Below are 26,215 nucleotides of genomic sequence, written 5' to 3'. Positions count from 1 at the left end.
TACCTCACATTCTTTTTAATATCACAACTGTAATTTCAAGGATTAACATTTTTTATGTTTTCTCTCTTAATGGTGTGATTAATATGCATAAACATACAGATTAGAAACCAAAATTTGATTTCAAGGTCAAGATCATTTCCCGATGTTTTTTTGGCTTAGGAAATCCACTTGCTTCTCATTGTACAATATTATTTTATCTTGTTTTTGTTATTGTAGTTTTCATATTTCCAGTGTGATTTTAATTCAGTGAAGTGCAAAACTGTCTTGAATCCCCCCCCCCAAAAAAAATAATAACCTTCAAAGAGAAGGAGGAGGATGTTATTGATTCAGGCAATACAAGTGCTTTTCTTTCCGCTTCCTAAAACAGTTATCTAGGGATTTAAATGATCTTAAGAGATACTCAGTATTTGCATCTTTTCTTAATTGTATCCTTTTCCTCACAGGGGACCATTTGCCTAAATCTTTGGAAGGATTCTTTATCTATGAAGAAGAAGGTTCTGGAGTTCCTGGTTCCAGTAGGAAAGGAAATGATGCCATCGTCGTAGAACAATGGACCGTTATTGAGGTAAACTGCAGTTTTCTGACAATTTAGCTTTAATTTTATATTTAGTTTTACATGATAAAGATCTTCATTGCCTAATACATGCAGCATCCTTCCTTCAAACATGTGTTTGTGCAAGATTCACAATTTCATCACAAGTGCAAAAACAGACTTTGTTCAGATTTGTGAAAGGGTGATTTCCTTTACTCAATGTTCAACTTTGTTATAAGATAGCAAAATAATTACCTTTTTCTAAATAGCAGTAGATTCCCAAAGACTTGACATTCTAATCTAATCCTAAGCAAAGTTCCCTGGCACTGAGATTCTCTTTACACATGCCATGACAACTGGCTGAAACTGAAAAAAAACTCAGTCAATAACTACCATTTTATCTCCAAGCAACCAATGTGACTGACTTTTCTTTACCTTGTGAATTGACTTTCAAAGGCAAAAATATCCAAAAGGTGTTCTCTCTCTCGCCAGGCCAAATATGTACACACAGCATTGTCCTTCCTAATCAGAGATGACATTGCTGCTGATGTTGTGCACTCTGAATTCAGATGTCCCCGAATGGACTGCCCTTGAGGTGTACAGACTGAATTCAGGTATATTGTGTTGTGTGTATGAGGCCCTCACTGACAGGCTCTTCCATGAACACGATTACCTTTCTGGCCTTATAAGGGCATAGAGAGAGGTTTCAAAGAAATCAGAAATCCCACTGAGGGGAAGGAAAGGATTTGGGGAAAGAGGTAAAGCTCCAAGTAAAAATCAATTCCAAATGAGTAAAAAGCAGGGAAATGACTCTGCATCTAAGCCCCATTCACCTTTCACTCCCCCTCCCCCCCTTCACTTCCTACTCTTGTCCTCACTTCCCAATCCCTTGACCTGTGTTTCTATTACTGTGGTCTGTAAACTACTTGGATCCAAATCACAAGGGAGCTTTTTAAAAATGCCGATTTCCAAGCCCCATACCTTAAAGACTGATGCCTATACAAGACCAAGGGAACAAGACAGAAGGAAGACCCAAACTCTGGAGAACCATATGGTAACCTCTCTCTACTCTGATCCCCAGTGTTTCTGCCTTGGTTCAATGGTTAGAAAGCAGCAAGTAGCAGAAAATGAAGCCCAGGAAGTGCAGCTGGTGAAATTGTATTTCATGGAGCATGAACTCCCTTTACCGTCATACCCATCACCCTTTATTGTAATCACCTGTGTAGCTGGTTGTCCTTGCCATTAAGGCTATGAGCTCCTATGCTTATTTACTCAGGGGTGTGAAATCAAAACGGATTACGGCCCTCTGCTGCACACTCTGGCTGAGTTTGGATGGCTCCTGACAAGCGTGTTGCCTACACCTATACTGAGACATGACAGGTAATGCCAAAAGATCCTTACAAACCCTCATTTAATCCTAAAATATAGCTCTTTTTTTAGATAACTCAGTTCAACAATTGCTTATGTAATGTCTACAGAAAGCATTTCATTGAAATTCTAATCTGATTTCATGGACCTTGGAGATCAGCTGCCCTAATCCCCTCAAGTTATAGATGTACAAGCTATAACCTCTCCTTCCTGGGGGCATGCTCAGGTTCCCACGGCCCAGCCATGCAGGGGCACAGGAGACTGACTCCCAGCTTAGGGCCACTCACAACACTGACCGTGAAGTGAAGGTTGAGTCTATATCAATCTGCAAACAGAACAGTTCAGCCCCCTCTGTAGACCTTTCATCCTCCTCTTCGGCACTGTGTGTGCAAATGCACCCTCCCCATGGTGCACAGCCCTGGTCAGTGGGGGCCAGGGAGGCCCGGATGCAAACTCACAGGCACTGCTGCCTCCATTCCTCCTCCGGTGAGGGGGCTGAGTCCCTCTCACCCCCACCCAGAGCACAGACTTGTTAGCTATTTCCACTCAGATGAAGTGCCCACATTAGAACCAAAATGCCATCACTTCACCAACCTTTCCTTTTCTCCTTTTGCTAACTTTCCCCATTTCCTTTCCTGGGAAGGAAAAATTGAATCGTACCTTTTTTTAAGAGAGAGAAAGAAATCAAGTAATTCTTCTGTATAAAGTGCTTGCTATCCTCTGGACTCAGAGATGTTCCCTCTACCTTCTTTGGCTTCCAGAAAATGCTTGAGTGCCAAGGCAGTCCTGCATAGGCCAAGGCTGCCAGCAGAGAACAGCACAGTCCCACTGGCCGTCCCCTTCAGCAGCCTCAATGACCCTCAGGTTAACATTGTTGTCAGGTGTAGCTAAAGGCGGCAACGCCTCCTTTCTCCGTCTCACCCACCCTCCAGCCTTCTCTGCTTTTCTCAGTTTAGCAATTCACTCCTGCCCAGTATCCCAACTTCCCCACAAACTTTATAATAAAACCACATCTTCTTCAGGCAGGAAGAGGGACGAAGGTTGATACAGAGTAAAGGTATTCAGGCTTTAAAAGGAGGGGTTAGAAGTAAGCAATTAATCTAGTTTTCTTCTCAGAGATCTATTGGTAACTATTCTCAAATTATGAGTGACAACTCCCTGAAGCATTGTTTCCCAACTTTTAAAAATCTATGACATACCTGTCAGGTCACAGTACAGCAAATCTTAAGATTTGGTCTTCAGACCAAGCAGCATAAACCAGCTGAGGAGCCTATGCTCATACAAATGCTGGAGGCCCACCCCAATGGAACAGTCAGAAGCTTTGAGGGTGAGACCCATGAATCTGAATTTTCACAAGCCCCTGAAGCTCCTTAACTTTAGAGGAATTTTGCAGGAGGTAGTGAGAAAGGAACTCCTCTTCCCTGCCTTTCTACCCCTCACAGTCATGCCCAAGCATTGATCTATCCCACTCTTCACCCTCCCTCAGAATAATTTGTTTTTGGACTTCTCATCTCTTTTTGATGGTTCTCATAGGTGTATAATTTAGGGGGTCATCTAGCCCATTACAGTTAGCTCTTCCTAAAAGTACTATGAATTCTGAACCTTTCCTGTTCCTTTTTCCCCAATGAAAAATACATTTATCACCTCCCTTCCATTTCAGGGATTCTGCTGTCATGAGTCTAAATTTTTCTTGAAGCACCTGGCTGGCTCAGTCAGTAGAGCATGTGACTCTTGACCTCAGGGTCTTGAGTTCAAGCCCCACGTTGGGGGTGGAGCCAACTTAAAATAAAAATGTCAAAATTTTTTCTTAAAGTGATACGAATGACTGATTGAGCACTGATTAGGTAGCTAGCCTACAGGGCTGGGTGCTGAGCCAGAGAACATGGGCTGGAGCCCCTTCAAAATCTCCTGCTTCTGGTTGGTTTGGGACTGAGCCCAAAGATGGGAAAGAAGAGGTCTCAAGTCTAATGTGAAGCAGGAGGGTGGTGGAACCTGAAGCCACACCTGACTTAACCGCCTTGTCCTGAGTGTCAAACTGCATAAGGTCATAGGCTGCCCCCAGTGAATAGGAGCCTTGCAGGAGTGAGGAGTAGCTGTACAGTTGTTGTTGTTGTTGTTTTTAAAGATTTTATTTATTTATTAGAGACACAGAGAGAGACACAGACACACAGGCAGAGGGAGAAGCAGGCTCCATGCAGGGAGCCCAACGCGGGACTCGATCCTGGGTCCCCAGGATCACGACCTGGGCCGAAGGCAGCACTAAACCACTGAGCCACCCAGGCTGCCTGTACATTGTTTTTGAAACAGAGGTAGCACCACTATCTCACCACTATCCCAGCTTCCTCTACCCCTAGTACCCCTTGAGGTACTGTGGGGTCAGAGCAGCACTTTCAGGCCCTCATCATGAGGGCTCATCTTTAGGAATACTTAAAACTAACAAAAGGACTAGTTGCAGGACTGCTCATTAAATAACAGTTTGTAATAGCAAAAAATTGGACACAATATAAATGTCTATCAAAAGGAATGGTGTAGGTGATCCCTGGGTGGCTCAGCAGTTTGGCACCTACCATCAGCCCAGGGTGTGATCCTGTAGACCTGGGATCGAGTCCTGCATCGGGCTCCTTCATGGAGCCTGCTTCTCCCTCTACCTGTGTGTCTGTGTCTCTCTCTGTGTCTCTCATGAATAAATAAATAAAATCTTTAAAAAAAAATGGAATGGTGTATATGAAGGCTAAAAAGCTACACAGAAAATTGTAGTGAATGGTCAGCTCTTGGGATTGTGGGCGGGGAACAGGGAAAGTGGGGATTTCTACTTTGTCTTTATACATTTTCTGTGATTTGACTTCTTACAAGGAATACATATTTATTCTGTGATTAAAAAAAAGCAATTTGAAAAGTAAAAAAATCAACCAGTTAATAGAAAGATGTGTAAGCTATATATAGTGTCTGTCCTAAAGGGGCCTAGGCTAGTTAAGCTAAATTTAGTACATAACCAGGCTTACATTCGGGTTGAGGCAGGTCAAACCTATGTACCTAAGCAAGTATAGGTTGTACAGGAGCAGTAAAATGAAGAATACAGACTGTCAAAGTTAGATGGAACCTTCACAGAATAATGAGATCTAAAATGCATCACCATTTAGAATCTGCAATTTACCCTGGATAGAAAATAGTAGAAAAATGCTTTTTAACAATAATCACACTTACGCAACATGACATTCTAGAACAAACAATGTCTACTGCTCTTTCATATGCCAGGAACATTGTGTAATGTTGATGTTTATTTTGTTCCTTTATGTTTTATAACTTGGGTCCTTTCAGGTGCCTATAAAGTAGATGCCATAAGGTGAATGTAAAATTTCATTGTTATTATCTGGTAACAAAAAATATTGATGAAACCTGTTAATTCTCTGCCTTCTTATTCTTGTCCAAATATGCTCTCTGTGACAGTCACATACTTTTCTTAGCTGCTTAAGTAAACACAAAGGTAGTATTCACTGTCAGCTATGTCATCTTTAAATATAAAGAAAAATACTACATACAGTTCATCTTGGTCTAGATAGAGGATGGAGCCAGAAAGTTTTTAGTCTAAAACTAGAACAGTCTAGGCTGCAAGCTAAACAGATCTCATTTTAATTATAGCTTTACCATGAACTAGCCCTGTGAACTTGAGAGGTCACCTATCCTCCTTAAGTCTCATTTTCCTCATTTGGGAAATGGTACAATAATATCAACTTTACTGGACTATCATGATGATTAAGCGAGACCATACCTGCAAAGTACCCATGCAGGGGCTATGGAAAGTAGGCTAATAAATTAGAGCTGTTCTGTGGGAACTAATCCTTCAGCAGAACCAAAATCCCCAAGAAGTTGAAACCCATTATGCAACGGTGATCCTGTCCTAAATCAGGATATTTTAGAAGATGTAAATACTGTAGTTTACTATACACTAAATCAGCACTGAGGATTATGAGCCAATAAAAGGAACATATATAAATAACAACACTGTAAAGATAAAAGCTTATAAGTATACTCATATCCAGAAAAACCAATATGTGTCATGAATTTTCTTTTGGGACCCACATGTCGGAAAACATGTAGAACCATTGCCAGTTAAATATTTTTGTCTCTTACACAATAGTGTCTTAAGCAATTTCAACTTTTGCCCACTCTCCTGTTACCTAAACCATAACTTGAATGGTCTATACATAAGGCATTTTGCCCTCATTTCTTTCATTACTCAAATATATCCTGTTACTGGATTGCATAAAAACATTTTCGTAGTGTGTCCTTACACTAAGGTTGTTGCTTCATTATCCTAGGCAATATCACACCACCAATGTTTAAAGCGACATTGCCATGGAAACATCATAATGTGGTAATCAGATAGCACTACATTATTCCAGGGTTATTGTTGTCCGCTGTGAAAACTTGCCAGCATCCCCTCTTAATCATTATCACTATGTAATTATACAAATAGACCCAATCCTTTTCTTTTCAAGAAATCAAGGTGAAAATTGACATTAAACTCTTCAGGGCAAATCTGGTAGAGGATCAAATTAGCTGAACCAGCAGATAATATTGCTAACCCTAAAATAATGACCAGAGGAAAATGCAAGAGGAAAATGCAAGAGGAGCCAAAGTTCCCTCTGTGTGGCTTCCTCAAACAGCAGGGTCATTCCCCTCTCCTTGAAGAAAAATCAGGAAAAGGATGAGGGGAGGGAACATTTTAACAAGAACCCAAGGTGATTCTCATGTACTTCAGAAAGACTGGATTATAGCCTTACGGAGAGAAAAAGCATTTTAGAACACAATATAGAAAAAACTGTAGACCCTCATTTATGTCTCAGAAGACAGAATTTAAAAGCAGGGGCTTTTGGGTACTATGGATCAAGTCATAATGTTCTGAGAATATCAAAAAAGTCTAGTCCTTGGGCAGCCCCAGTGGCCCAGCGGTTGGGCACTTGCCTTCAGCCCAGGGCATGGTCCTGGAGCCTCAGGATCAAGTCCTGCATCCGGCTCCCCGCATGGAGCCTGCTTCTCCCTCTGCCTGTGTCTCTGCTTCTCTCTCTCTCTCTCTCTCTCTCTCTCTCTCTCTGTCTCTCATGAATGAATAAATAAAATCTTAAAAAAAAAATCTAGTCCTTAAGAACAAGATCTGAATAACAAAAGGAGAAAAGTTTTCTTGCTGTGATATTAGGGGCCCTGCCCCTCCTTCTGCATCCCCTACTCCACCCCCTCTACTCTACAGCCTTGTGGTCACCATAGCCCAGAAACACTAGAATTCTATGTAGTCATATGAGACACTTAAGTGCCCCAATGATTTCCTCTCTGCCATTGTGTGGCAACCAAAGCAGGAGCCTCATATTTATACACAGTGGAGGGAAAGGCTAGGGCTTCATATCTAGTCCATGCTAATGCAGTTCTCTTCCCTTTCTAATTTTTTTAAGATTTTATTTATTTATTTATTCATGAGAGACACAGAGAGAGAGAGAGAGAGAGAGAGAGAGAGATGCAGAGACACCGGGAAAGGGAGAAGCAGGCTTTCCTGCAAGGAGCCCCATGTGGGACATGATCCCCAACCCCTGGGATCACTGCCCAAGGCAGACCTCAACTGCTGAGCCACCTAGCCGTCCCTCTTCCCTTTCTAATTTAAATTCTATAGAAACAGTATGGTGTAATTCAAAGTTAAGCTCATGGTAATCTTGCAATGACCAGCATTTTGATAATGCCATGTTTTACAAAATAGTCAATTTGTCTATTGTGAATACTTGCAGTTATCCCTTCCTCATCTGAACTTAAATTTTTAATATTTTATCAGGTGGAGAGGTTGGGAGGAGCTAAATTGTGGGAGTGCTCTTTTTAGTTTTTAACACACTTATACTAATGTATGACCCTGAGAAACAAACCAGAGTCATAAGGCCAAGGAACTTTATGACTAAGTACATAGCTATAAAGGTGCATGCTAAAATGTAAAAGTGGGGATGGGGGCACATCTCACCTGGTGGCTCATCCAGTGAAGTGTCTGACTTTGGATCAGGTCACGTTCTCAGGGTCCTGGGAAAGAACCCTTGCATCTGGCTCTGTGCTCAGTGAGGAGTCTGCTTCTCCCTCTCCCTCTGCCACTCCACTTGCTCCTTCTCTCTCTCTCTCTCTCTCTCAAATTAATAAATACATAAAATCTTTTTATAAAAATGTAATGGGGGATGTGGGGAATTAGGAGAGAAATATCTAAAAAGTCTTCTTGAAGAAGCAATAATGAAGAGTTGCGCATAAGGCAGGTGAATATGTTTGAAGACTTCATTGAGGGAAGAGGTCAGGTCTGTGAAAACTGTGGTGTCTGAGGGGGACCTTTAGGAAAGAATAGATCTTCCAAAATCAGTTTTAGAGAGGGAAATACTCCAGTGGCAGATAGAGGTAACTATTTACTATTCCATTCCATCTCACATAGCAGCACTGATCTGTTGGTAGTGGCTGCCTGGAACACTATAAAACCAAGGATTCTGAGACTAGAACCAGGGTTAGCAAAAAAAGAATGCAGTGATCAATTAGTGCTGTCTGCCACAGGCTTAGAAGGTGAAAAGTTGAAGTATGCATACCACAAATTATTTCCTCTCTCTGGCAATCTTAAGCAAAACAAAACAAAACAAAATAACAGGAAAGTGCAGGATATATTCAAAGAAAAGTGAATACAGGTGAATGAATTCCTAAAGACCTCTTCTAATTCAAAACCCAAAGAATTCAAGACTGATTTTTACCAAATAATAAATGTGAAAGGGGAGGGAGCGTTTTTATCATGTGTAAATCTACAGTCTCCCACATGTCACCATTGCACATAGTCTTAAAACAATTTGTCGTCAACACATACGTCGGAAGTGCACAAAACACAAATGGGTGGAATTGTAATCACTTGTGTACTTTCCACTGGACAAGAAATAGTCCATCTGTTGCTGGCATCTGAGAAGTACCCGTGTATTTCCTACTCCCTTTACTCAGAGGTAACATCCCAGTTTTTAGGATAATCACTTCCTTGCTTTGCCTAAGTGTTTGTTCACTCATGCATGCATACCTAAACAATACAATTTAGTTTTGTCTGTTTTTGAATTGTATACACATGGAGTTTTATATATATGTAAGTAAATATTAATAGACATATATATAATATATATATGTCTATTAATATACACGTGTTGTATCTTTTACTACGTGTTGTTTCTTTTACTTAGCGTTGTTTGTAAGATTTACCCTTGTTGCATGTAGCAATTTATTTATCCATCCTGCTTACTGGTGGCTTGGTTGCCTCCAGTGGTTGACTGTGGTGAGCAGTACTGTCCTGAACATGAGCAGGGATCCTAGTGTACATGGGCATGAGTTTCTCAAGAGTATAGATCTAGGACTGGAACTGCGGGGTCATAGAGCATTTCTTCAGCTTTATTAGATAAATGCCAAACTCTTTCCAAGTGGAATGTTGCAGTTTACACTCCTAACTGCAGAATATGAAGTTCCCATTGCTCCAAGAAAAATCTTGTCAGATTTTTAAATTTTGCCACCTTAGTGTGCATACAGTATGATCTCAGTGTGGTTTTAATTTTTTTACCTAGTGACTACTGAGATTGAGCACATTTTCATATGTATATTGGCCATTTGGTATTTTTATTTTGTAAAGCATCTATTTAAATCTTTTACCCACAATTAAAGTTCTATTTATAAGAAATTTTTTATTTATACTGGATATCAGACCTTTATTTGTTAGATATGTTGCAATTATCCTCCCTAATTCTTTGTGGCTTGTCTTTTTACTCTTTATGATGTCTTTTGATTAACAGAAATTTTTAATTTTAAAATAGGCAAATGTATCTATCATTACCCTTCTTAATATATTGTTTAAGAAAATCTTCCTCTTTCCTGAAGCAGCTGGGGAAGGGGAGAAGTGAATTATTTTTAAATTTGGGTGTAACTTGAGACATTTTAATATCTCTAATTAACATAAAATTGTCTAAGCTACAGTTATTATAAGCTGGTGTGCCTAAAGAGTAAGTTTTGTGAGGAGAAAAAGGAATAGTTAAATCTTAAAAGAGTCATACTAAATGTCATGAACATCACCTAAGAAGCCTTTTATTTCGCCTCTAAGACTTTGCTCACTTGTTACGATTTTTTTTTTTTTTGTGCATGTTCTGGACATCAATACATTATCACAGAAACCAAATTACCACTTTTTTATAGTCTTTGAGTCTTCAAATATTTACTGAGCACCATTTAGAAAGGGGGCTTTCTGCTAATTAACATGGAAGATGCAGAGATGGGGAGACAAGATCCTCAGGGAGCTTAGACCTTGTAGGAGGGAAATGTGTACCAGCAACAACAGGACATGGTGGAGGGACTGAGCTCCTAATGAGGGTTCCATGGAAGGCCCAAAAAGGAGGTGTTATTCTTCAGTTAAGGGATCATTGAGGACTTTTTGAAAGAGGTCACCCTTGAAATGGATTTCAAAAGATGGGCAGCCTGGAAAAGAGGCAGAGGTGGTGGCTTGGGCATTGGGGTGGGAGAATGACACAAGTACGAATTCTGAGACTAACCATGAGCAACTGCGCAGACATGACAATTCATACAGGACCATTAACCATGATCTTGGTTTTTATATTCTAAAGAATATAGGAGGACTTCCTCCTACCCACCCATAAATTCTAAGTGCTCCAGCTCTGTTTCAAAGACGCTTGAAATCATAAGCAAATATTGGACCAAGCACAAGTTCGTGTTGTCCTCATAACTTCCTGCAAAAATCTGAAAGTCTAAATATCACTAAAGGTGACACCTGGGTGGCTCAGCGGTTTAGCACCACCTTCAGCCCAGGGCTTGATCCTGGAGACCCGAGATCGAGTCCCATGTCGGGCTCCCTGCATGGAGCCTGCTCCTCCCTCTGCCTGTGTCTCTGCCTCTCTCTCTCTCTCTCTCTCTCTCTCTCAAGAATAAATAAAATCTTTAAAATAAATATATATACATATATATATAAATAAATATATATACATATATATCACTATATATATATACATAAATATATATACATATTATCAAACCATGATAGAACTGCTTTTTAATTTTGTTTTTGTGCTTATTCATTTTAAGTAATGTTGTTCACTCTTAACTGAATTCCTAGGGCGAATCTTTTAAGGCAAAATTTCAATGATCCATCTTATAAATGTGACACTTAAATGCTGTGGGTCAAGAAGTTGCTCCTGTCTCTTCTTACATTTGCGAAACACCAGGACCTCTGTGGTCTGTTTAAATAGTCTAATTTGGCCCAGGGGGAAAAATGAACACTTGCGTTTATTTCCTTCATTATTCTCCACTACAACTCATAAATATTAAAAGCTGAAATGATGCATTTGAGAGATGCTTACATAAATATCTGAACTTCTGCAAAATAGTCTGTGCTTATCCTTTCATTACAAAGTTTTCCAGTCAGAATGGAATTAAATTAGGCCACTCTTCCCTGTAATTAGGGCTTTACTGAGTTCATTTTACACTTGCTGAAGAGATAGTACGTTATGGGAAATAGAGGAGACCCAAGACAAAACTCTTAAAAATTCCGGGTCTCAATTTCCTTATCCCTAAAATGTGGAAAATAATATCTTCTCTGCCTACCTTAAAGAGCTTTCCTAAGAGGGTTGCCTTGCTGGCTCAGTCAGTGGAGCGTGCAACTCTTGATCTTGAAGTTGTAGTTTCGAGCCTCATGTTGGGTGTAGATATTTCTTAAAAATATCTTAAATTCAAAAAAAAACCCTTAAATTCCTCTCAGTGAAATACTAATTTACTCAGTTAACTTTTTGAATGAAAATTGCTGTAGGAAATAGAAGACATAGGCCCTGTTCTTTGAGCATCCAGGGCATTTGAAACACTATTTGGTCTTGTAATGACATCATCCGTCAAATCCTTTTAGAATCTGTGCTACAAGGCAAATATTCTTTTTTTTTTTTAAGATTTTATTTATTTATTTGAGAGAGAGAAAGTGAGAGAGAGGGGTGGGGTTGGGGGGTAGAGGGATAGGGAGAAGCAGACTTCCTGCTGAGCAGGGAGCCCAGTGCAATGCAGGACTTGGTCCCAGGACCCTGGGATCATGTCCCTACCTGAATGCAGACACTTAACCAACTGAGCCACCCAGGCACCCTGGCAAATATTCTATCCCAGCTTAGTAAATAGAATTACCTTAAGAGCACTGGAGACTATGAGGCACTCACCCTGCCAAATAGCTGCCCCCTCTGTAAGACTTCAGACCTCTTTCTTTTAATTGTACTATGGTTAGATTCTCTAGAGCAAAAAGAGTTCCACATTGGGACGCCTGTGTGGCTCAGCAGTTGAGCATCTGCCTTTGGCTCAGGGCATGATCCTGGAGTCTCTGGATCGAGTCCCACATCAGGCTCCTTGCATGGAATCTGTTTCTCCCTCTGCCTATGTCTCTGCCTCTCTCTCTCTCTGTGTCTCTCATGAATAAATAAATAAAGTCTTTAAAAAATATTTCCATATCTCACAGATGTTCTGAAAATAGAAGGACACCTTTTTTTTTTTTTTGCAGGACACATTTTAAGTCAGAATGTGGCCCTAGCTCAGTTGGAAAAGCATACAACTCTTGATCACAGGGTTGTGAGTTCAAGCCCCACAATGGGTATAGAGATCACTTAAATATATTAATAAACTAAAAAAAAAAGAAAATATTAAAAAAATAAAACTTAATATTGTAAAAAAAAAAATCAGAATGGCCCTAAGAAAACCAGGGACACAGTGGTCTCAGACATATTTCAAATTGAGGAGCTTATTCTAAGGACGTCCCCAAGAGATGGGAAGATGCTGAACTTCCACTCTTACCTGGGCTTCTAGAGACTGTCCTAAGATAGTCAGCCTTTGAGAAGCCATCACTTCATTTACTGTTTTACCCTATTAGGAAAGGTCAAGAAGACTGCTCTAGGTCAAACATCACATTCTAGGGCATTCAGACTTGCTCCATCCTATAATGGGTTGGAAAGAATTCACTCCAGGTTACTCACCATCCTATCCTGATATCCTCCTGCTTTCTATTCAAGAAGAATAATTCTGCATTGATCCCTCCTCATCTTTGCATACTTCTAGGTCTGGTTCCCTCATGGGATTCTCTACCTGAACCACACACTTTGAACATTACCCAGAAACCTCCTCTGTATTCTTAGATACCCTCTCCCTTGACTTTTCTCTCTAGAAGATAGTCTAGGGTCTGAGACATTTCCATCCCACTTAACTCCACCCTACCTTTCATTAAATGAATAGAAGAGGTGGAAGGAAATCACACTTGTTGTACTCCTTCTAGTGGCAGGCACAGAGGAGGTCTTCATACACATCAACATGTTTATCCATCACAAAGTCCCTGACAGGAAATGAAAGTCAGAGAATTTAAACATTTGTTAAAGTCACCAGCTATGAGGTGGTATCATCAGCTATTACGGTAGAGGTGGGATTTAAACCCATTCTTTGGCTCCAAAGCCACTGCCTTTCCTAGCATATTCTGTACTTCCCAAAGAACAGCCTATTCTGTATGCTGCTAGTCTCTTCTCTGTGTGCCTAAGTCATAACCCATGTCTCCTAGTGACTGTTCCCAAAAGTTACAATATACAGTTGACTGTCGAAAAACATAGGTTTGAACTGCACAGGTCCACTTATAAGCAGATTTATTTTGATAAATATAGTACAAAACTGTAAATGTATTATCTCTCCCTTATAATATTTTTCATGACATTTTCTCTTTAGCTTACTTTATTGTAAGAAGAGAGTATATAATACATATAACAGAGAAAATATGTGTTAGTTAAGTGTTTATATATTTGGCAAGGCTTCCAGTTAACAGCAGGTTATTAGTAATTAAGTTTTTGAAGAGTCAAAAACACATGCAGATTTTTTTTTAATATTTTATTTTTAAGTCATCTCTACCCCCAACCTGAGGTTCAAACTTACAACCCCAGGATCAAGAGTCACATCCTTTACCTACTGAGCCAGCCAGGCGCCCCCTATATGTGGATTTTTTTACTGCAGTGGGGAGAGAGGTTGATGCCCCTAACCCCCACGTTGTTCAAGGATCAAATATACTTCATCCAAGTCTTTTCTTCTAAGCAAAGATAAGGTCAAACTAGAATGAGATTAGACTGGAAGCATTCTTTTAAAAATAAAAAGAAAAAAGAAACAGTCTCTTATTACCACTTTGGGGGAAATTTTGCCGTTTCTCGAAATTCAACAGTATCCGTAAGTTTGGGATTTTCAAACGGTGTGGAGTTGACATATATTGCTAGGGCCAGAGTTTCAATGTTGCATTTGTTTTCCAGAAAAAGAGCTCAGCATAAAATGCAGCTAATAGTGAGGTTTTGTTTGGGTTTTTTGCATAATAAAAGTCGTAACTGAGCAACATTAGCTACAGACACTCCTCCCCATAAATCCATGGAGACTGTGAAAAGCATTTCAGAGAAATACAAACCCCAAGTAGTCTTTGGCAAGGGGTAATTTGCCATGATGATAGTTAAATAAGGAGAATACTGAGTAGCTGACTACAAAGAAGCATCTGAAAATAAAACTAGCTGTGGCTCAAGTCTCTCAATTGAAAATGTATATAAAATCTCTCACATGTGGCAGCCTAAATTGGTCTCTTCTTTTTATAAGGCAAATTTGACAATGCATACCAAGAAGCTTAAATCATACCCTTTTGACCCAATAATCCTATTCCTGAGAATTTATATCAAGGAAATAAGTCATAAGAATAAGGAAGACTAAAAAAAATTTTAAAAAAAGAATAAAGAAGACTATACATATTTTACAGCAACATTTTAAAAAATTTAGTGGAAAACTGGAAACAACCTAATTTTCCAATAATATAGGAAAGGTTTAATACGTTTTAGTATCTTAGTTCTTTGAGAGATGGCAGCTATTAAGAATACAATCAGTGTAAAAACAAGGAAAGGGTATTTAGTGAAAGGCATAGAACACAGAAATGCAAATATGTAGTAGTTACAGAACTGCAGAAATTCACATGTATAAAGACTAGGAGGAGGCAAAAAAAAGATAAAAATACTTACATTAGCACATTGAGATTACAAGTTTTAAACAAATTTTTCTCTTGTAATAACTATATTCAGTTTTTAGGGATTTTTTCTTGTTTTTCCAGCCACAATATTTATATAGAATAATATTTCATAATTATTTTTGGATCAGATTATATTACAAAGGATACATGTGGAATATTCTAGCCAAGTATGAAATTGAGAATTACTAATTTGAAAATACTAAAGCTGTTGTTTTCATTTGCAGTGAAGGGAATTTGGCTACAAAGCAAGTCGTGTTCCTTCAGAGACCAGTTATGTGGAATTCAGCTGCTCAAACACCAGAAGTGAGTAAAATTGATGCTTTATTAACTAAATATTTTTTAAAAGATTATTTATTTGTTTATTTGAGAGAGAGAGAGAGAGAGGCAGAGGAAGAATTGAGCAGGGAGCCCAATGTGGGACTTGATGTGGGGCTCCATCCCAGGACCCTGGGATCATGACCTGGGCCAAGGCAGAGGTTTATGGTGCCCCTTAATTAAATGTTCTACTGAAGCATTTAATCCTTAAACTCTCCTTCTAATTGTAAATGGTGAATACAGATAAGGAAACGTGGACTTGATATGGAAATAGTCTCTAACCCACTTATAACAACAAAGGAAATGAATGTGTCAGTAACCAGGTGACACGAGACAGTTCTGAATGGGATCAAAATATTTTACTCCGAAATTTGCCATGTTGGCAAAGGATTCTTTTGAACTGAAGGCAATTAAGGAACACAGACATAGGAGTAACTTTCTATCTTTTCCCTTTCTGATTAAAAGCAGGACATAAATTTCCCTTTTTAAAGGTAACACAGGGGTGCCTGGCTGGCTCAATCCTTAGAGTCTTGATCTTGAACTCACCCTGACTCTTGATCTCGGGGTTGTGAGTTCAAAACTCCATATTCTGTATATAGATTTACTTAAAATATAAAATCTTTCAAACAAAAAGTAAATAAATTTCCATTTGTAAAGTTGTTCTCTCCTGTACTAGGGAGGGAAGACTCCTAATCACCAGAGATGACTTATTGCTAGAAATAGCATTGACTTGAGTCTACATATACAAACCTTACTAAAAATAACCCTTATCTTCCATTAGGTTCCCCACATGTGTACCTTTCCACAATCTGCTGCCCGTAGCAGCCCAGAGTCCTATTCCTTTGTCTAGTCACTTTGCTAAAATCATGTATGAACTCCCCGGTCTCACTGTCTCTTTGGGTTTTCACTTTTTCTCTGTGAAGCCCCCAAGGACATCCAAAATAAACCTTTCCTCCTGTTAATCTGTCTTTTGGTAGTTTAATTTGTAGGCCTCATGTACTGAGATAAGAGTAGAGGAAAAATTTTCTGTGAGTGTGTGTAATATTGCAACAGACATACAGATGGCCAACACACGCATGAAAAGATGCTCAACATCACTAATCATCAGAGAAATGCAAATCAAAGCCACAATGAGAGATCACCTCACACCAGTCACAATGGCTAATATAAAAAAAGATAAAAAATAACAAGTATTGGCAAGGATGTGGGGAAAAGAGAATCCTTGTGCACTGTTGGTGGGAATGGGAATTGGTGCAACCACTGTGGAAAACTCTATGGAGTCTCCTCAAAAAATTAAAAATAGAAATAATATATGATCCAGTAATTCCTCTTCTGGGCATTTACCCAAAGAATATGAAGATACTAATTTGAAAAGAGATATGCACCCTATGTATATTGCAGCACTATTTACAATAGCCAAGATATGGAAACAGCCCAAGTGTCCATCGATAGATGAATGGGTAAAGAATGTGTGGTGTATACAGACACACACACACACACACACACACACACACACACACACACACACACACACTGGAATATTACTCAGCCATAAAAAAAGAATGAAGTCTTGCCATTAGCAACAACATGGATGGAGGGTTTGATTTCACTCATATGTGGAATTTAAGAAACAAAACAAATGAACAAAACAAAAAAGAGACAAAAGAACTCAGACTCCTAAATATAGAGAACAAACTGGTGGTTCTGGTAGTTAGCAGAGGAGAGGTGGGGGGGATGGGTAAAATAGGTGAAGAGGATTAAGAGCACACTTAACATGATGAACACTGAGTAATGTATACACTTGTTTAATCACTGTTTGTACACCTAAAACTAACATAGCACTGTACACTAATTATCCTGCAATTTTAAAATAATAATAAAAAATAAAAAGATTACAGATATTCCATTTATATGAAATTCTCGAAAAAATAAAACTGTAGTGTAAAGAACAGATCTGTGGTTACTAGGAATTAGGGTTTTGGGGAAGGGAAGTGATAGAGGGATCACATAGCAGGTTTTAGGGGGGATAATATAATTGTTCTGTGTCCTATTGTGGTTACACAAAACTGTAAATAGGTGTAGAAATTCAAAGAACTATATACTTTTAGTATATAATAATCTAGAAATTAAAAGATTGTTCTATAAATCACAAAGATTACATTTTTTAATGTCTTTGTTCTCCATTAAAAACTGTCCTTGGGTAATGAAATTCTCATGAAGTAAGGCTATGAAGGCTATGCAGGATAATAAAGCAGAGTCCTTTCTAATTTGTTCCTTTTATCTATTTTTATTTTTCTTTCTTTTGGAGGGAGGCCTCTAAATGAATTCAAGGATGTGACACTCAGTAGGATAAGAGACTCCATCCAGGATTTTACCTCCATCTATTAAATGTTCTCAATTTTTTCTTCCAAGATCTTTTTCTGTTACTTTTGAAGACTCAAAACTAATCGAATTTTTTTATTACCTATAAGGCTCTATTTCAGTTAAATTCTTCAGCCCCCATTTTCCTTTGATAATTATTTAAAAGAAACAAAGGCCATTTAAGAGTACTTAGTTTCCACAAACTCAGAGTAGTTTCCATTTAGTGGTGTTCTTAGGAGTAGAAAACATAATGAAAAATATTCCTAAAAAAAAAAAAAAAAAAGATCCCTGGGAATGGGGTATGTGTGCACGCAGATATGTGCTTGGGTGTGCACACATGTACAAGCACACATCATGTCTGACACACTCTCCAAGCCTCCGTGTCCTCATCTATGAAATATGGACAATGTGAGTACTTACCACAGGGTTGTGAGGAGGATTCAGTTAGAACACATGTACAGGGCTTAATACAGTGCCTGGTCATATGAAATGTTGCTTTTGTTTTCAATAGAAATGTTTTCCTTTCGATAGTAGATGATTAAACACTACTAGCTCTATGGAGAAATTGAAGAAGAATCTAGAAACTCCTAATGACCCTCCATTGTCTCCAGATAAAAATTACCTTCAGCTAGTATGGAAGAATGGAATGTAGTGTATGGGTGTTTTTGATGTTCCAAAAAAACATATATATAAGAAATATGGCAAAACATTAACAAGTTTAGAATTAGGTAATGAGTATATGGTGTTTGTTGTACTACACTTTAAACCTTCTGTCTACTTGAAATTTTTCTTAATTAGAAAGTTGGGAGAAATTAAGTTAAAAAAGTATTAGTCATCAACAACTTTTTCACCAGTTATTAATTAGTAACTAATTAATTACTAAGATGCTACACCAAAAAGGCCCATAAGGAATGATTTAAATACAACAGAAGGGTCTCTCTTGTAATAGTCTAAAAATGGGCAGGCCCTCTAGGGTGGGTCAAGGCTTCACTTCATGACTGGTCAGCTCTGCTACCCTCAACATGCCACAGTTGTTGCCATGTCCAGCCAGCAAGAAGCAGGAAAGAGGAATTCCAGACATGCTTTTAAAGCACTGACCCCTAAGTCACATATTTCTTCTCGCATCCCATTGATCTGAATTTATTAATGCCGCCACAGGTGTCTGCAAGGGAGGCTGGGATATGTCATCTGGTCAACCATGTGCTGGTGCCACAGTGAAATAGCTTATGGCCAGCCAAAAATTGTAAGGCATTGGCAGGGAGGAGTTCTTTTATTGAAAGAAAGATGGAGAGAATAGACCCTGGGGAGATATAGGATTGTAATGTTAATGGTTCTGATTTTAATTTATTTTTCTTCTTTAGAGCAGTCTTACATCCAAATAATATTCTTTTTTTTAAGATTTTATTTATTTATTCATGAGAAACACATACACAGAGAGATAGAGAGAGAGAGGCAGAGACACAGGCAGAGGGAGACGCAGGCTCCATGTAGGGAGCCTGATGTGGGACTTGATCCTGGGACTCCAGGATCATGCCCTGAGCCGAAGGCAGATACTCAACCACTGAGCCACTCAGGCGTCCCCAAATAATATTCTTATCTTTAAAATATATCTCAAAATGAATGATTTTATGTGGTAAAGACTTCTTGAGCGCATCTGTTGAAACATTTCTCTAACACAAACCAAGAAGAAGCAGGAGCCAGAAAAATGTTCTAAATTAGATCTTTTCCTAGGTAGCTATAATAAAATCATATGAATACTACGAAATATTTAATGTACACATTAGGGGCAGCCCGGGGGGCTCAGCGGTTTAGCTCCTGCCTTCAGCCCAGGGCATGATCCTGGAGACCCGGGATCGAGTCCCACGTCGGGCTCCCTGCATGGAGCCTGCTTCTCCCTTTGCCTGTGTCTCTGCCTCTCTCTCTTTCTCTCTCTCTCTCTCTCTCTGTCTCTCATGATTAAATAAATTAAATCTTTAAAAAATAAAATAATAATGTACACATTAACTTCTTTACCTTACAATGAGACAATTACTAAACTTTGTTCATACTTTTTCAATCATTTGAAGTTGATTTGAAATTATTTGAAAATCATAAGGGTCATACTTTATTCATTAACTCGTAGTATCCTTGATTGAAGTCCTTGTGAAAATAAATCAGGTGCTAGTGTAAACAGAGAATGTTGAGTATCTCAAAGAGCATTAAGTAAAAATCAAGATAAAAGCATTTTGCTTTTATATTTAATGAGGTTCTTCATCTAGGGAATGCTTTACACTCAAAGCAAATGGCCTTTTTCCTAATGTGAGCAGAAGAGGAAGAGTGGTCCCTGTTGCCTCAGAGCCAAGGTTCAGGCTGAAGAACAGCTCTCTTCTGGGTTACTCATGCTATTACCTATGGGTAATAGGACCATGTCCACTCCCGGGGGGTGTAAGAAACAGAAACTCTGCTCAGGTTAGCCTATGTGTGTAAGGACATTTATTGACTTCTAGATAGGAAGGATATTGGCATAGCTTATAACATCACAAAAGAGCTACAAGAACCCTCAGGTACTGACACCAGAGATTCAGCTTTGCCAGGATGTTCTTTTTTATCTGTTTCAGCTTCAATGTGCATATGTGCAAAGGGCTTCTAATGAGGTGAGTGTAGCCACCTCATCAAAACAGAAGAGCTTTTTAGAGTGCCTGGGTGCCTCAGTTAGTTAAGCGTCCAACTCTTGATTTGGGCTCAGGTCATGATTTCAAGATTCTGAGATTGAGCCCTGCATCAGGCTCCATGCTGGGTGTGGAGCCTGCTTAAGATTCTTCTCTTTTGGGGCACCTGGGTGGCTCAGTCAGTTAAGTGTCTGCCTTAGGCACAGATCATGATCTGTGGGTCCTGGGATCAAGTCCCACGTAGGACTCCCTTCTCACCAGAGAGTCTGCTTCTCCCTCTGCCTCTCCACCCTGCTCATGCTCTCTCTTTCTCTCAAATAAATAAATATAAAATCTTTAAAAAAAATTATCTCCCTCCCTCTGCCCTTTCCTTGCCCCCCCCCCAAAAAAAAGAAAGAAAGAGCTTCTTTATTCTACAGTCCATAAAAAATCCCAAGGAAGGACACTGATTGGATCTGATTGGGTCACATGCCCACCCAGCAGCAGAGAAGGTGGATAGGAAAGCTGGCTGGAAAGGTGGTTGCCCTCTACACTCTTTTCCTTCTGCTTGAATGATTTTGACAACCCCAAGCTGGGATGACCCAGGAACAAGTTCTGTGAGCAAGTAGAGATGGTGTCTTTCCACAGATTTTTCAAAACCTCTAACACCTCCAAGTGGTACTGGAGCTACACCTGAGCTTGCAGTGACTTCCTGATCCTTCCCCAGGTCAGAGCCACACAAGGTAGAGAAATCCTCAATGTCCACTCCATGTTTTTACTGCTTTATAAGCCATATTTTTTAGCTCTTCTTTTACTCTTTCCATCATAGTAGTTTCCAAGACAACACCATGTCTTAGGATTGCTGGTGTAATTCTGGTTTCATTCTTTCCTCTTTATTTTTAAGACACTGACAGTGAAAAATGGAAGCCAGAGTGATAGTATATCTTAAATTCAACTGACTTGTCACTGAGTCTCAGGGATTTGAAATGGGTCACCCATTTTTAGCAAATGAGAATGATTCTCAAAAATTAATAGATTTTATCAAGAATGGCATTAGATCTGCATCCAAATCTTGGCATAATTTTCTCCAATATTATAGTAAAAATATCAGAAAAAACTGAGGAGTTAAAGGAACAAACCTGGCCACATATCCTGGAAATTTTCTTCTTATTGACATAGAGAAATATTTAAAATAGAGTGCTAAGGGCAGCCCCGGTGGCACAGCGGTTTAGCGCCGCCTGCAGCCTAGGGCATGATCCTGGAGACCCAGCATCGAGTCCCACGTCGGGCTCCCTGCATGGAGCCTGCTTCTCCCTCTGCCTGTCTCTGCCTCTCTCTCTGTCTCTCTATGAATAAATAAATAAATAATCTTTTAAAAATAAAATAAAATAAAATAAAATAAAATAAAATAAAATAAAATAAAATAAAATAAAATAGAGTGCTAAGTAGAAAAGTGAGTTGTACACATCTATGTGTGCATATGCAAATACACACATATTTAAAGAAAGAAACACAGTAAAATATACCAAATTTTAACAATGGTATCTCTGCGAGATAGGATTGTGGGTTGGTTTTACTGTTTTGTTTTTACCAGATTTTCTAACACTGAACGTGTATTATTTTTGTAACTGAAGGAAAATTGTATTTGGGAAACACACAAATCTTTGACCTTAAGTCTACTCATATTTTTGCAGCTGTGGGTAATATAGTGTGCAAAGAATGAGACAAGATCCTTGGGATCCAGTTTGAGACCAGCCGCTCCCTGACCTTGAACAAATCCTGTCTTCTTTCTGGGCCTGGGTCCTACCTCTGTAGAATGAGGGGTTGTGGTAGGTGATTTCTCAGGACAGGTTTGACTTCAGACTCCGGCACTCTAAGTTATAAGAACATTGCAGTTTGACCTGTTGGAAAAGCTATTAGTTCAGGTGGTGGAGAGCAGGGTGAGGGAGGCAATAGCATTGCTGAAGATGTATTTATTAAATCCTATGGTAAAAAAGAAGTGTTCGTTCTGAAATCTTTTTTACAGATTACAGTCTGTAATCTTTTTTACTAGTTATTGTGTCACCTTCTAATATTTGAAATTTACATTTGGTGACTGTTCACTCATCAATATTTATCTAAAAGTAAATTACTACAAATATCACTTATTACTACAATAAGGAATTTATTGCAAAATTTACATTTGGCCCTGTTGCTGGTGAGTAAGGAAAGTTCCAGGCAGTCAAGTGCTCCCAGGCATCTCTGCCTTCCTATTTTTCTCTCAGTCAACATTGAAGGGTCATTCAAGAGTGAACGCAATCTTTATGCCTGTGGGAAAGGGAGCCAGTAGTCAGGCTTGAGAAAGGAGCCCGGTCCGATGGTACCTGTCAGCCCTTCCTACAGCCACAAGGCCATATCTTCACTGACCAGAACCCCAGTGCCAGAGAGAATGTTCCATTCTCAAATCCAAACCTGAAGAGAAAACCTGTCAGGTTCCACGGCTTGTATTAAATTCAATACTTCTGGCGAATGAGAATAAAAAAGAAAAGGATTTAAGAACTGACACCTGCATTTGGTGACTCCAGGGGGCCAATGGAAATGTCACCACCCCAGCCTCATTGAGGCAGGAACTACTTGTCTCCTTACACTTGCCCAAGAACTCCAGTAACTCAGCCAAGAAAAAGAACTGCCAACACATGCCTTTCTAAGCAACGTGCTGAGGGCTGCTCTTCCTATACAAACAATATCATAAATGGTGATTACATTCCATGGTAGCATACTCAGTCTAATTTAATTAAGGCTGTTGTTTGCTTTGTGTATTTGCCATGAGAACCAGTAGAAAATACTTTTGTATTTTATACACTACAGTTCAACAAACCTGAGTTAACAAGCTTTTATGAGACTGGCCTGGGCATCTGGCTTCTACATTTTTTTCCCCTAAGTTTTTATAATTGTAGCTCTTGCATTTAAGAAAATGTAATCCTAGTTCCTAACTAACATATAAATGAACTTCCAAGAAATAAATGCTCTGTGAGTTGGGAAATGATTGTGCTTTTTTTTTTTAATATTTTATTTATTTATTCATGAGAGACACAGAGAGAGAGGCAGAAACATAGGCCGAGAGAGAAGTGGGCTCCCTGCAGGGAGCCCGACATGGGACTGGATCCCAGGATGCTGGGATCACGACCTGAGCCAAAGGCAGACACTCAACCACTGAGCCACCCAGGTGCCCCTATCTTTATCTTTTTTTGTTTATCCTTGCTCAGATTTTTGTACCTAAAAGTATGTGATCATATTCTAATATTTCACGTTACCAGTATTAAAAACACGCTTGTAAGGAAATCTCATCAGGAGTCTGAACATCCACCTGTTCAGTTGCTACAGTTTTCTCCCCGAGGATTCCTTTTATTGACTTATAGACCTTATTTTGACTTGTTACCTTGGCAAAGACCATGTCCTCTTTACTCTAAACTGCACCAAGGACATTTTTAGCCCTCCGTAAATATTTCACAGTGAAAACATCCACCGTTTATCAGATAGTCTGCAGAATGAGCTGGTCCAGTTGCTGAGCATTCCTACTGCATCAGGCAGAGGCGGTTCGTGGCTGGACAAGGAGGGTGGCCTGCTTGATCCAGGGGGACACTCTAGCCATTCTTTCTTTTTTTTTTTTTTTTAAATTTATTTATGATAGTCACACAGGGAGAGAGAGAGAGAGGTAGAGACACAGGCAGAGGGAGAAGCAGGCTCCATGCACCAGGAGCCCGACGTGGCACTCGATCCCGGGTCTCCAGGATCGCGCCCTGGGCCAAAGGCAGGCGCCAAACCGCTGCGCCACCCAAGGATCCCCATTCTTTCAATATAAATATGGTCAGAATTATTTGTGACTCCTCTGTATAGTCTGCCCCTATGTGAAATGGGTGTAAGGTGGCCGCTGAAGCACTTTTTCTGCTGCCTGGATCCCAACTAACACCAGATAGGAAATGGAACCTCTAATGTATTTCTGCCCTCCTTTGTTCCCCAAAGTAAGATCCCAACAGGTTTCTCTCCCCAGAGACATCCTCCAGGGCCCAGAGAGGTACACAACCACCTGTCAATGAGGATAAGGTTGTGCCAGGAAGCTCTGCGGGCTGTGAAACAGAGGGAGCTCATCCTGGGGGCACAGGCAGGGCCCATCTCCGTAACCCCTGGTTACGAAGGCCAACCTCGTGTGTTTCAGAGGAAAGCCAGCCGGCACGGCAGAGGGGAGGACAGGAGCAAAGTCTCCAGCAGGAGCATTGGATTGGACACGGCCACATCACAGCCCACAGAGAGCAGCAACCTGCCCGAGGAGCGCCTCCCGTCTCGCTCCAGAGAGTGCTGGACCAAGGAGAGCAGGCCGGGCCCCTACAGCAGCTTCTCGGGGTTCAGCAGCGGTGACAGCGTCCTGCGGGAATTCGACGACGGACAGTTTGACCAGGAGGACGGAGTAACTCAGGTCACTTGTATGTGAGCAATGAAATAAAACAACCCAAGACCCTGTAAATAGTTATTAAAATAATCGCCAACTGACTTTGTTGTATTGCTTTCCCTGCATTTCTGTAATACTCTGAATTTTTCCAGACTCAGGCTTTCCTCTTATCTGCATAAACTTTGGCTCAACCTCCCAGACAAAGAAGAATAACCAACAGAACTGTAAATTTAGAATCGTGTTTACACTTCTCTCAACTAAACATCTGTTTAAGCAGGTGTTCTCTTAGGTTATTAACCAATAATCTACTTCAGTTTCTCATGAATATACAAGATCTACTTTTCTTTCAGTTCCTGGTGAGAAGACTAAATATATCAACCAGTATTTCACCTAAGTAGAAAGTCCTCAGGAAGTCAGAATCTTACTGAAGGTAAAAAGCAATCTCTCTCTCTCTCTCTAAATCCCTCTCTCTCTTTCACATACATGTAAAGGGCTAATTAATGAAATACCTGTTTCCTGAATATAACAGTCCAAATTTTGTCTTTAATGATGACAGGTATATACAAAGCAAGCTCCCATTTGTTAAAATATTCTTCAAAAACTTCCTTTTTGTATGTCTTTGCTTTTAAGGGAAGGGTCACCATGTTACCAGCCCCATACTGATTCTTTGAGCTTAAACATTATTGCTTCTAATAGCCTAGAAATAGAGCAAAGCAGCATCCCGTAAAACTCAATATGAAAAGAACCCAGAATCTCAACATTTAAAGACCTTAGTAGAGAAAAAGAATTTTCTTCATCTTAAACTGCAAGACAGAAAAGTATTCATAGCTCCAAGTGTATGGAGACACACCGGTTCCATCTCTGCTTTTCTTGCTCTGCTAGTAGGGATGGCTTTGCCTTGCCCAGCCTTTAATAGGTAAAGATTAAAACTCTACATAATAGAGGATTTTCATCTATCTACAGAAGGCTTACTTCGAAATGTGGGTATCTTCAAGTGAAATACAACTGACTTTGCCATTGAGGAATTCAGCCTCTATTTTTATTAGCATTGGTGTTGATATTATATCATTTGAATAATAAAATGTCATTTGTTATTGGGCTATCGTTTTTTTTGACACAAATGATCATAATATGTTTTGTACACGTGATGGATAATGTATTACATGTTATCAAATATATAGTGTAACTAAACCAGGACAATCTCCATGAATTGTTGGTAAGAGCAACATGGAATTATTCCACTTCTACAAGGCAGAAGCATCACCTTTGTAAGTATAAAGGAACTGAAGAATATTTTGCTTAGTGTTATTCCATGGAAATAGCTATCAACAATATTTGCAGAATTGTTTTTATGTTTTGATTTTCAGATGAACCTGACTTCCATATTCAAGGGTTGGTGAATTTTGGGTAGAAACGAGCATTACTTCTGGAGGCCACAAAATGCCACGAGTTATGAAACACAGGGAATGTTCCCAGGTCAGTTATTCTAATGCCAG

General features: G+C 39.5%; 1 protein-coding gene across 1 annotated transcript in view; it reads left to right on the top strand.

Moving 5' to 3' along the window:
• RFTN2 (raftlin family member 2) overlaps positions 1–25,813 on the top strand; it is a 64,120-nt gene extending 38,307 nt beyond the window's left edge. The window contains exons 7-10 of the mRNA XM_041737664.1: positions 444–565; positions 1,809–1,912; positions 15,215–15,293; positions 24,489–25,813. Of these exons, the coding sequence (XP_041593598.1) occupies positions 444–565; positions 1,809–1,912; positions 15,215–15,293; positions 24,489–24,761 (578 nt within the window). The 3' untranslated portion in view covers positions 24,762–25,813. The remainder of the gene's footprint in view (positions 1–443; positions 566–1,808; positions 1,913–15,214; positions 15,294–24,488) is intronic.
• Positions 25,814–26,215: the final 402 nt, after the last annotated feature.

Source organism: Vulpes lagopus, chromosome 22, assembly GCF_018345385.1.
Source record: "Vulpes lagopus strain Blue_001 chromosome 22, ASM1834538v1, whole genome shotgun sequence".
NCBI lineage: Eukaryota > Metazoa > Chordata > Mammalia > Carnivora > Canidae > Vulpes > Vulpes lagopus.
This window is presented reverse-complemented; position numbering and strand designations above follow the sequence as displayed.